The following is a 12845-nucleotide window of genomic DNA, read 5'->3' as shown; positions in this document are numbered from 1 at the left end:
AATCTTCCCCACGCAGGTTTTATTCCTTTAGGAAGCAGTTGCCTCTTTTATAGGTCTCTCCAATTGTGTGCTTGAAACACTTAGCGATCAGAAGCCAATTTTTCTGCAGCTGCCAGAAACCTCTAGATTTTGTTAAAAATTACCCTCTTAAGGGGCGCCTGGGTGGCACAGCAGTTAAGTATCTGCCTTCGGCTCAGGGTGTGGTCCCGGTGTTAAGGGATCGAGCCCCGCATCGGGCTCCTCTGCTATGAGCCTGCTTCTTCTCCCACTACCCTGCTTGTGTTCCCTCTCTCGCTGGCTATCTCTATCTCTGTCAAATAAATAAATAAAATCTTTTAAAAAAAATTACCCTCTTAAGACTTAAGATGTCTCTTGGCTCAGGTCTGAAAACTTCCTACTCAGCTGATTCCCCTGCTGTCCACTTCTAGGAACCATTCTACAGCTAAGTAATACTACCTTATTTCAAAAACTTTTTCAAAATCAACCTTAAAAGGGGGAGAATTATTAAAAGCATTTAGCTAATACACAGTACCTTATAATAATACCTTGTGCAGCCCATTTTAAACTTTTCAAAATCACTCATATTCTTTAAGTTTTATCCTTACTTCAATTTGTGGGATACAAAGAGATAGTGATTAACTTCACTTAAAAGATAAGGAACCAACAGCATTTTTCACAGAACAAATAATCCTAAAATTTGTATGGAACCTCAGTAGGCCCCGAATAGCCAAAGCAGTCTTGAAAAAGAAAAACAAAACTAGAGGTACCAGAATTCCAAATTTCAAATTATTTTACAAAGCTGTAGTAATAAAAACAGTATGGTACTGGGACAAAAATAAATAGATTAATGGAACAGGATAGGAAGACCAGAAATAAACCCACAATTATATGGCCAATCTTCAACAAAGGAGGCAAAAGTATACAATGGGAAAAAACAATCTCTTCAATAAATGGTGTTGAGAAAACTGGACCACTTTCCTATGCCATACACAAAAATAAATTCAGAATAGATTAAGGACCTATATGTGAGACCTGAAACCATGAAAATCCTAGAAGAGAGCACAGGCAGTAATTTCTCTGACACCAGCTGTAATAACATCTTTCTAGATCTGTCTCCTGAGGCAAGGGGAACAAAAGCAAAAATATTGGACTACATCAAAATAAAAAGCTTCTGCACAGCAAAGGAAACAATCAACGAAACTAAAAGGCAACCTACTAAATGGGAGAAGATATTTGCAAATGACATATCTGATAAAGGGTTAATATGCAAAATATATAGAGAACTTCTACAGCTCAACACCAAAAAACCAAATAATCCTATTTAAAAATGGGCAGAAGGCATGGACAGACACTTCTCCAAGTAAGACATACAAATGGCCAACAAACACATGAAAGGATGCTCATCATCAACTGGGAAATGCAAATCAAACCCACAATGAGATATCACCTCATACCTGTTGGAATGGCTAAAATGAAAAGAACCTACAGGCAGTGGCAATATATAGAGTAAAAGGAGCTCTCTTGCACTGTCGGTGGGAATGCAAACTGGTGCAGGCACTGTGGAAGACAATGCAGAACTTCCTCAAAAAATTAAAAATAGGGGTGCCTGAGTGGGTTAGTCAGTTAGCGTCTGCCTGTGGCTCAGGTCATGACCCCAGGGTCCTGGGATAGAGCCCCGTGTCGGGCTCTCTGCGCAGTGCGAGCCTGCTTCTCCCTCTCTCTTCCTCTTCCCTTGCTTGTACTCTCTCTCTCTGTCAAATAAATAAAATATTTTTTTAAAAAAATGAATGAAATCTTACCATTTGCAACAACATGGTTGTAGCTAAAGAGTTTTTTTAAAGGGTGCAGTGTTTGTTTTTTTTAAGATTTTATTTATTTGAGAGAGAGCAAGCACACAAGGGAGGCGGGCAGAGGGAGAGGGAAAAGCAGACTTCCTGCTAAGCAGGGAGCCACATAGGGCTCCATTCCAGGACCCTGGGATCATGACCTGAGCCAAAGGCAGACACTTAACTGACTGAGCCACCCAGGCACCCCTGGAGCTAGAGAATATTATGCTAAGTGAAATAAGTCAGAGAAAGACAAATACCATATGATTTCATTCATATGTGGAATTTAAGAAACAAATGAAGGAAGAAAAAAGACAAATGTAAAAACAGACTCTTAATTATACAGAACAAACTGATGGTTACCAGAGGGAAGGTGGGTGGGTGGATGGGTGAAATAGCTGAAGGGAATTAAGAGTACACTTGCCATGATGAACACTTAGTAATATATGGTATTATTGAATCTACACCTATTCTACACAATATTCTACACCTAAAATTAAGATAACACTGTATGTTAACTACACAGGAATTAAAAGAAGAAAGATAAGTAATGGAGAAAATAGAAAGGTTAAAAGACTGATCCAATATTACCAACACAGCTAGTTCGTGGCAGTCAGAACAGAGTTGTGCTTTTTTCCTGGACTCTATCAACAGGAGTATCACATAATATCAAATAATGGTAATACTAGCATGCGATCATTTGAATTCTGTAGTTACTATCTTTTACCAGAGTAGGAAAAATCCATAGATGAAAGCTTATTAAAAATAATGAGATACACAATAACCCATACCTCTAAGCATAAAATCAGGAGAGCATCTTTTTTGACATAGCATAGTTCTTAAAATTCCTCTGTAGCACCGATGTGATTAAAAGATCATTCTGAAACATTGCAGAGACATCCTATCAATTCACAAGTAATTCATGTTTCATATCATTTATCCATGACTGTTGAGTCAAATGTGGAGGTGAGTCCAGAGTTAAGTGGCATTTAGTTCTTATTGTTAAATATCTGGAAATAACAAGAAAGCCTTGTTTCCTTTAAAAAATTATGTCTATACTGGGGTGCCTGGGTGGCTCAGCCGTTAAGCATCTGCCTTTGGCTCAAGTCATGATCCCAGCATTCTGGGATCAAGCGCCCGCATCGGGCTCCCTGCTCAGTGGGAAGCCTGCTTCTCCCTCTCCCACTCCCCCTGCTTGTGTTCCCTCTCTCGCTGCCTCTCTCTGTCAAATAAATAAATAAAATCTTTTTAAAAACATATGTCTATACTTTTTATATCGTCACAGATTCTTAAAATCATTGCCCCGTCTCAAACTGTTATGCTGACTTGTATGACCATCTCTGCTTTCTTTTGTAAAGAAATTCCTTGTTAAAAACGTCACATTTTTCAGGGTTGTTTTATATAACTGTAACCTTGGAGTTGATAATCTCATCAGAACTATTTGTTTGATTAAGGTAAATTTAAGTGGGAAAAATTACATAGTAGTAGCAATACTTGATTTGGCTTTTTAAAAAAAATCATGATTAAACCAATTAGAAGAACTAATACTGTATTTAGAAATATTTGTAGTTGAAGTAAAAGTCAGGAGATGATTTGCTGCTTGTTTACACTGTTGAGATCTAGCTGGTAAAAATACTTGCTTCAGATGAAGTTACCACGTTCTGGATTTTTTGTTCTTGCTTGAGGCCGAAGGTCATACTACTTCCTCTTCACTACTGTGTGTTGACTCTGCCACTGTGACTTGTTCATCTCCTTTAAGTGGTGTTATCTCGTGTTGTTTTTTAAGGGGCTTGCCTTCATAATCATAGCCAAACCAAAGTGGAGGGTCACTAGGGTTATATTCCTGCTGCTGAACTATAGATGACATTCTCTTCGCTGCCTCCCTGCAATAACAGTGATTCACATTAGCCAGTTGCAGAAGTAGTTACTAGTACAGAATTTTCAAACTAGAGCAAATTTGTAGCTAAAGAACAGTCACAAGTCGAATGAATTTCTCAGCTCTTTGCAGTCCTGAGAGGGGAGGGTAAGGGTAATTGCGCAAATACTGAGGGTCCCAAAGCTTAAGTAGCTCAGTAGCTCTCTGGTTCAGCCAGTGCAGATATTAACAGACTCCGTGAATGGGTGAGGAAGCTATGCATGGCAATGGAGTGGGAACACTGAGGGCACTCTGTAGTGCCCTTGAGTGAGCCTTCTGCCTGGTATTTCCAGTTTCTTTGGTGAGGGAGTACCCTAACCAGCCAAGCTGTGAAGTCCTACCATGCGGAAGCTCTTAACCCAGAGTCCACAGATCCCTATTGGATAGATGGATGAACTTCAGGGAGGCCCGTGAATTCCCTGAGAATTCATGCAGTTTTGTAGCTAATATTCATTTTTCTGTGGAGAAGGTTTATGGCTTTCATCAAACTCTCAAAGATGTCAGTGACCAAAATGATTAAAAATACTATTACTGCCTTTTTTAGGAAGAAGTAAGGAAGAAAGCAAAAAAAGCATCTAAAAGTCATTCTGGACCCCAATTTTAAGATGGGGGTGGGGGGTTTCCACTCTAAAGCAATTCTTAGCAGCTGGGTGTCCTACGATTTAACTTAATTCTGACACTACCTACCCAAGACAGTGTCAGATTCCACAGGCTAAAGGCTCAGTCTCACTAGACTGCCCTCCACTTTAGATACCAATTGCATGCAGGTTGTCACTCAGGCTTCTGACTGACCAGCTGTAGAGCAGAAGTTCCAACAATCCCCACCCCCACCCCCACCCCTCTTGGGTTCGATTAATTTGCTAGAGTTGTTCACAGAACTCAAGAGAAACATTTTGCTTACTGAATCACTGGTGTATTATAAAAGGGTGTAACTCAGGAATAGCCAGATGGAAGAGATAAATAGGACAGGGTGTGGGGAAAGGGTGTGGAGTTTCCATGCCCTCTCCAGGTGCACCACTCCCCAAAATCTACGCATATTAACCAACCCCGGAAGCTGTCCAAACCCTGTCCCGTTAGGATTTTGTGGAGGCTTCTTTATGTAGACATGTTTGATGAAATCATTGGCCATTTGGTGATTGGTTTAATCTCCACCCCTCTCCCCTCCCAGGAAATCAGAGGGTGAGACTGAAAGTTCCACTCCTCTGTTCATGGTTGGTTTCCCTAGCTTCCATCCTAAGGTGCTTTCCAAAAGTCACCTCATTAACATAAACCCAGTTGTGGTGGAAAGGAGTTTGTTATAAATAACAAGACACCTATTTAATCTTTATATCTCTAAACTGATTTCAGGAATGGGGGATGAGACCAAATGTGACAAAAGATACCCTCATTGCTCTTATTGCCCAGGAAATTCCTAGGGTTTTGGGAGCCAAGAACCATGAAGGAAGACCAAATATATATTGGTCATCTAAATGACCAAGATCTATTTCTCATAAAATCACAATATCACAGCATGAGAAAAAAAAAACAGTATATCTAACTTGAAAATGCCTTTTCAAGGGTAGAACAATGACATTTTTCTAGGAAGTTGGTTTGAATGTTGAGATCAGTACTTTAAAAAAAAAAAAGTAACTGGCAGCTTTTGTAGGATCAGAAATGAGTAATGGTGTTTGCCCATGAAGGAGCTACTTTGCCCGCTATTACCATATATTATATTGAGTTATTAATTGCAAAGGTCTGGAAACAGTCATTGATAAAGAAGCTGGTATTACCACATGCTTTGAGTTAAATTTGTGCTCAATGGCTATGAGTTCAGACAACACAATGAAATTGGAAAAGGCTGAGATGCATCAGTTGTTTAAAATGCTATTTCATTTGAACCAAATTTTAGATGTATTAAAATAATTATAACCAAACTCAAGAGGGAGACAACCATAGCATTGCTGATTCCATCTCTTACCACATTGCTTTTGGCATATATAATTGCACTCACATGAAACAAAAACAAAAACAAAACAAAAAAACACGCAAGTTTAAAGAACAGTATGAGTAAAAGCAAATTATACAAATTTCTAGTTCTGAGCCACCAATCCTATGGACGAAAACTTGACAAGTGTCTTCTCTTTAGAGAAGTACTTATTCTCAAATTTGAATGATAAGTTTATGGTCAAAGATGAAGTTTTGCATTCTGTTAATGTTTAAGTTTTTTTAAGTGTGGTCCTACATTTGAAACTTTTTATATGATCTTTATATGTCCTCTAAATAGGACATCATTATGCAGTAATAGTAGTGTTCTATCTTTAGCTTTCTCCCATTTTCTTCTGAAGATTATTCTCCCTTTCCAATTCTATGGATTTGAGATTGCCTTGTCTTTGAGGGTGTTTTGTTTTCCCTTGAGTACTTACTGCAACCTAATACCAAATGTTGAGGGATTCTGAGGCATAAAATATTGGCACCATCAGTTTCAAATATAAAACACTACCCTAGACAACAGACCTTCATTGTTACTTACCCTTCACCCCATGTCTGCCTATTTAAACTCGATCCATCTTTCAAAACTTCAAACCAATACAGTCTCTTCAAAGACCCAAAGCCAAACCCTTTCTCCTCTGAACTCTATAAGAAGTTGATCTTGGAGTTAATTACTTTCCAATACATAGCTTCATGGCATTAATTTTTTATAATTTTAAACTTTATTATTTTCCTTTTGTTTAAGAAGGTAGTAAGTTGTTTAAGGGTGTATTGCATTTCTTTGTGTCTTAAGTGACAACCAAAACAAGACATTTTTAGCAGTTTACACCAACAAGGGAAGCCCTTTTTGCTTTCTTCTGCAGGTTTGTTTGAGGCATTTGTAGGTTACTATTACCACCTTCTTGCCCTCTGCCTCCCAAACAGCAGAGCTCTGGATGTGCACACTGTAGTTCACAGTTGTTGGTCATGATTCAGTGTCACTGAAGATAAGACCAGTACAATTATAGGCAACAATGGTCTTGACCTTTAGGAAAAGGATGAGTTTGGGGAGTAAAAGATTTGTAAGTAATTGGCCAAAGTATATGTAACCTTTGGCCTCAGAAGAGCAACAGTTTTTGGCAACTGGTAGGAGGATAAGTACACTTAATGCTGATTAGTAACATTTAAGTAATGGGTCATATAGTTCCTCAGTCAGCTACAAGCCAGGGTAAATTAGATGGTAATTAGGACAAACAATGGGAGTTGGGGTAAATAACAAGAAAGTTGCAAATACTGAATCCTCAATACAGACAAGAAAAATAGGGAATGAATAGGGAAAAGCACTCATCAAATGCAATGCGATGGGACAGAATCAAAATGAGTTTCCTATTGAGCACAATCCCTAGGGGAAGTACCCAATGGTATATGCTCTTAACTTAAGCGAAGAGCAATTTTACTTAAGATAAAAAATAAGTTTATTTGGGAATAACAGAGGAATTGCTATTCGGGACAAGCACGCTATGGTAAACCATAGGCAAGTCCAAAAAGAAGAAGGGAAGGTCAACTTTTATTATGTTTTAGGAGGAAATTGGGGAGGGTTGTTTTCAACAATAGTTTATTGGAGAAGAACAAGAGTTTGAGGTTATGGCAGTTTCTCATTGACTGCAAGTGGTAGTCAGTGCATTGTTGCTGGGGCAGAGAGGGATCTTCCTTCCTTTTCTGAAACGGAGGAGATAAAATTCCTCTGAAAAATGTCCTCCCTTGTTGAAATACAGTTGACCCTTGAACAACCCAAGGGTTAAGGGTGCTGACCCCTTATTTCTTGGCTCTATGCCACCCTTACCTTAGCTCTTAGTGATAAGCACTGCTCTTTGTTCGACCCATAGTCACCTTCAGTGGAACTAAACATCCGAAGGTCCCCTGACCATTGGAGGTGATGCTTACAGACCAGAGAGGAATGAAGGATCAGGTCTGAGACCCCTTCTTCCCTTCCCTTCTTCCTCTAGTTTCAAAATCCAGGAGGTTATAGTTATATAGTCTATAGTTAGAGTGTTTCTAAGGAGTACCTTAAAGCGTGTAGGCTTTCACAGGAAGGGTAATGGGAAAAAAACCTGAAAATCTGAATCTATCCTGGGGCAAATCTAGGATTATTAGAATTTGAATGCCATTGTAGACTATTCCCTAATCCACTTCTCTCCACCTTTTAGAAAATCGTTAGCCCATGAACTAGCTGTCCTGACCACTTTACTTGGACCTTTGGCATCCATAATCTTAGGACTAACTGCTAAGACTCAGGACCTGGCCAAGAGAACAGACAAGCGTGGTTACTGCCAGCAAATATCTCTGAGTTCTTTTTCACACATCCTGTTCTTCTGTGTGTGTTTGCACACATGCACTTTTGAACAGTATCCAGGAACTTGAAAATGTAGAAACTGAATGTTCCTGCCAGAAAGAACACACACACACTGTCTCTCTCTCTTTCTCTCTTTTAAAGTAGTTTGGTGTCCTGGTACGGTCAATATATGGGAGCTACGAAATACTGAAAAGAAAATGTATGGTTAGAAATTACTATGTGTTCTAAATTTCTTAGAGTACATATGGAATCCTCTGAGTCCCTTTCACTCTGGCTTGACCTAAGTGACTCTAAGGTCCTTGGACCTTATAGGAGATGCTTTGGGAACCGAACCAGTGTGCTGCAGTGGTTAGTCGTCATTACTCATTTAAGTTGGTGAGACAGGTTTCTCTGGATCAATATAGAACATGATTTTCAAAGTGATATGGCACAAAAAGTGTGAAGTATCACATTAAATGTTTAATAATAATGAGGTACTGAATTTTGTAAGTGATTTTGGGTTTTCTAAATTAAAGGAGATTTAAGGTTATTCCTATAACAGCATTACTTGCCCTCACACACATTTCCTCCTAGTTTCTTGAGGAGGCAAGAAAGGGTGGGGGGTGTTGGAGCCAACACAAAGACTGCTGGTAATCAGTAGCCTCTCAGATTTATGCATCAGCAAGTAAACTGGGCATACAGAACTCATGTCTCCCCTTATTGATCAAGTCCTTTGAATGTTAGAGCTTTCAAAAAGCTTGAAAATCAGTAATCTAAAGGCAAAAGAGCAACATAGTAATGATTAAGATAGGTACAATGTATGGCTCTGCCTTTTATTTGTTTGACCTTGGGACTTATTTAAACTGCTTAAACCAGTTTCCTTATTCATTTTTATGGTAATGGGGGTATGTATGAGGATTAGATAAAATAGTAAACATCAAATAGGATTAACACAATACATAGCAAATAATAATTGTTAAGTAATATTATTTGTTCATATAATAACATTCAGTAGCTCCAGATCACAAAGGTCTTTCCCCAAAGATTTTCCCATGAGCTGGAGAAAAGAACTCTGATGAGAGTTTTATTTCCCAGCAACAGACTTCTCGGGGTGCCTGGCTAGTAATTCATGCTGCCAGCAACTGCTTACAGAAGGCCTTCAAGAAATCTCTGCACTGCTCTTTGGGGCTTTAAAGGCCACCAAGACTCTGCTCATCTCTTTACAGTTGAAAGTTTTGGACTCTGGACACAAAAATCTCAGAAAGGGCCCTTTATTCTTTGCTAATTATAGACTTAATGTCTCTTTTACCTGTTTGTGGTTCAGACCCTCCTGGGTTGTAGACCATTGTTAGGGTCTTTTTCCCTCTCTCCCACTATGCCTTTCTTCCTCTCCATTGACTTTTGTGTTTTTCCCACAGAAGGCCATACTTTGAAAGGCTGTTTGTACACAATTCCTTCAAATTTAAACAGATATTCTTGTCATGTTTATGATCATAGTTGCTACTTATTCCTCCTTGAATTAAAGGAACCTAGATATGTCTCCACATGACGCTTCTGGAATCACTTCTTGTGATCTCTTTAGGCTCTGGGGTTGGTAGAATGACAGCATATCTCATGCTGAAAGCTGTCTTGCAAAAGATCTGTAGCCTATTTTCTCATTGACCAAAAGTTTGCTACTCCCCCAGTTTAACTGGACAGCCGTCTTTGATTTGCAAAGCTGGTACAATATTTTTAGAGTCCATTGAATATGGGGGAGTTTATACATAGAAGACTTTCCTCTGATAGCTATAATTGGACTTTAAGAGCCATATCATGCAATGTTTTCATGTTCAAATGGGATCAAATGTGTGGGAGTCCAACACTTTGTGATTCAAATCCATTTTCCTCTATCCCAACTACCGAATGTTCCATTGCACCCAGACAAAACAGTCACTGCAGTTGAGGGAGCCACATTAGCCCTGGTAAGAGCAAACAACTCTGCTTTGTTGGAGTGAACATAGATAGGTAAGCAATTAGATATCATCATGAGCTTGAGTCTTCAAAGGCCTACCCAAGGATTTAAGTGGAGAAGGAATCTGCTTTGTAGTCCTTAGAGCTGACCCCAAACAAACCTGACCCTGGCCAGGCCTTAACACTTCCCAAATCAAAGTTTTCAGTACCAGGTATTTTGGGAGCTCCTTGGCTAAAAAACAGTAACCCGTCCTAGAAGCTGTAAGTCAAGACAAGTACTCGGAGCCTTACTAGTCCAAATGCTGATACTCTCCAAACCACTCTAGGGTGGGGACTGCCCTTTTTTATTGCTAAACAAAGATAGAATCAGAGGACTGTAGGCCTCTTTCCTACTGGGACTTAGTAGAGGTGGGCCTATGAGGAAAACTGATGTGGTTTGGCCATTTTAGACAATGAAATGGACAAAAGCCAGTTAGTTCCCCTCTAAGCGTTAGGACCACGTCTCTGCTTCTTGCTTGTAGGAACAGCCAGGCTTGGTGGTAGAAGACGAGAAAGACCTTGGCTGTCCTAGCTTAGGTAAAGGAATTTTTCGTAGATCCAGCTAGTTAATTAGAATTTTACATTGGGTTTTGGGGGCCAAGCCTAGCTAGTAGTCTTACTTTGCCTTATTTGGTTTTCTTCACATATTTTTTACCTAGTGACCTTGAAGAAGAGTGAGCAGTCAAAGGCAAGATAAGGATATTACCAGATATTTTGGGTCTTCTTAACCAAATACCATTATTTATCACATCTTAATATCCAATACCATAATTAGGTTCGCAGAGGCCCGTGCCAGACAGTCTCCATTCATTCTTACTTAAAATCCCACTTCTGAGCAGTTAGTGATATTACCTCCCCAAAATAGTGATTGTCAAAATACAATCAGAAGATTAGAAGCCAAACTCCTTTGTGTAATATGTTATTCATGCATTGTCATCTTACCCAAAGTTGTCTGTTTAATGATATGACAAGGTTGGCAGGGACTACCAGGACCTTATTTCATGGTATCCCTTTTCAATGAAGTTAATAGTATCTGTATCAATCATCCCCATACCTACTAAGTAGGGTTGAGTCTCCACTTCTCTTCAAAAATTTTCAGACCTGCTTCTTTTTTTTTCTGACCCAGTTTCAGTGGGCTGCCCTCCCCCAAGCAGGCCTGGGCCCAGTGGGAGTGACTATTTTACAAGTAATAATTTTTGTGTGCGATTTTTTTTTTCATTTCATTTTAACACATACAGCCCTGGATCAGAAACCATTTTCTTCCTCAGGCTTCAAGTGAGCAGATCTCAGAGTTCAGTTCATGCCAGGACTGCTTACTTAAGAAAGTTCCTCCGTGAAATATATGTGCTTAGAATACATTATACTTTGACAATATTAATTCTTAGTATTCCTTTTTCTAGCCTGCAGAAGAGAACCAGACCTTCAGGGATTGGTCAAGAATTCTCATTTTGAACACTCCACAGGTTACTTCACTCCACAGGTTACTTCATCAGGTCAGTTAAAACTTGCACATTTTTACTCTCCATCAATAGGCAAAAAACTAAACAATGAGGCAAATAACTGCTTTATATTTAAAAACTCATAGGGTAGACACCTGAGACCTTCTACTTGTATAGATTGCTTATTTACCCAACTTTTGCTGTAGTGGAAACATTTTGCCAATTGCAGGAACGAGCATGGTCCTGATGCGGTCAAGCCAGAATACTTTACCCTCAGCTCTAGCTCTTACAGGAAACCCCTAAATGAGTAACAACTATCAAGCAATTAGCTTTGAGAGGGATGGGGCTTAGGGTAACCATTAGTAATTTATACTCAATTGTTAACTGGTTTAATTATTTTTAGCACCTAGGGGAGATTAACTGAATGGAGATATTTTGAGAGATGAGTAGAGGAAGAGGTGATGATAGTTCTACAAGAAGTAGAGTGAAGACTTTGAACACCTGCATGGTCAAGGAAAGGGAAGTGCTTGGAATAGAAGGGCTACTGGGAAAGGGATAGAAAACCACAAAGACCATTTTAGAAGAGTGCTTCATAATGTTCAGCTCAAAATGTTGACTTCCATTAGGCAAAAAATAGAATGAAACCTCATAACTCTGAGAGCCACTCTGTAGTACAAATGTCATAGTCATGTATTCTGCTTTCTCAGAAAGTAGTTCTCAAAGCTTTTTATATTCAGGTTCATACTCACTTAGAAATACATCTGCAGTATTGCATCTTAAGGATTCGAAGTTGTTTGCAGCCTCTCTGAAGGTCCTCCAGCATTTGGTCAGTAAGCAGGATACAACCAGAAATATCCAAAATGTGCAAGTAATGGCATTTTGCCGATAACATCTCCATCGCTGAGTCTGTAATCTGAACACACAGCCAAAGTTAAGTACTGATTATTCTGATGAACTCCATCCCAGGGAAGAATAGTGTACTAATCAATTTGGGCTGCTGTAACAAAATGCCATAGATTGGATAGTTTAAACAGTAGACATTTGTTTCTCACAGTCCTAGAAGCTGAGAAGTCCAAGATTAGGTTACCCACATACTGAAAGTCTGGTGAGGACCCTCTTCTCAGTTTGCAGATGGCTACTTTCTTGCTGTGTCTTCACAGGGCAGAGAGAGAGCTCTAGTTTCTTCCTGTTCTTATAAGGACAGTAATTCCATCATGGTGGCTCTGTACTCATGACCTCAATCTAAACCTAATTACCTCCCAAAAGCCTTACCTCCTAATACTATCACATTGAGAATGAGGGTTTCAACATATGAATGGGGGGGGGGGGCAAAAACTCAGTCTGTAACAAACGGGAATCAGAACTCTTGCCAGCTTGTCATGTGATGGGCCTATAAC

The 12845-nt window shown here is 39.3% G+C and overlaps 2 protein-coding genes across 5 annotated transcripts in view; one reads left to right on the top strand and one right to left on the bottom strand.

The window, feature by feature from the left end:
• FAM185A (family with sequence similarity 185 member A) overlaps nucleotides 1-12845 on the top strand; it is a 144529-nt gene that overhangs the window by 59337 nt on the left and 72347 nt on the right. For all 4 annotated transcript variants that reach the window (XR_004627306.1, XR_004627304.1, XM_034666913.1 and 1 more), the window contains exon 8: nucleotides 11410-11502. Coding sequence is in view for 2 of the 4 variants with exons in the window: in XM_034666913.1 (XP_034522804.1) it covers nucleotides 11410-11502 (93 nt within the window). In the remaining 2 variants the exon portion in view is untranslated. The remainder of the gene's footprint in view (nucleotides 1-11409; nucleotides 11503-12845) is intronic.
• FBXL13 (F-box and leucine rich repeat protein 13) overlaps nucleotides 3428-12845 on the bottom strand; it is a 199372-nt gene continuing 189954 nt past the window's right edge. Inside the window, exons 19-20 of the mRNA XM_002919670.3 lie at nucleotides 12198-12361; nucleotides 3428-3709 (exon numbers count right to left, since the gene is read on the bottom strand). Coding sequence (XP_002919716.2) covers nucleotides 3520-3709; nucleotides 12198-12361 — 354 coding nt within the window. The 3' untranslated portion in view covers nucleotides 3428-3519. The remainder of the gene's footprint in view (nucleotides 3710-12197; nucleotides 12362-12845) is intronic.

This window comes from Ailuropoda melanoleuca, chromosome 1 (assembly GCF_002007445.2).
Source record: "Ailuropoda melanoleuca isolate Jingjing chromosome 1, ASM200744v2, whole genome shotgun sequence".
Taxonomy (NCBI): domain Eukaryota; kingdom Metazoa; phylum Chordata; class Mammalia; order Carnivora; family Ursidae; genus Ailuropoda; species Ailuropoda melanoleuca.
The sequence above is the reverse complement of the archived record's forward strand: the minus strand, read 5'-3'. Positions and strand labels throughout refer to the sequence as shown.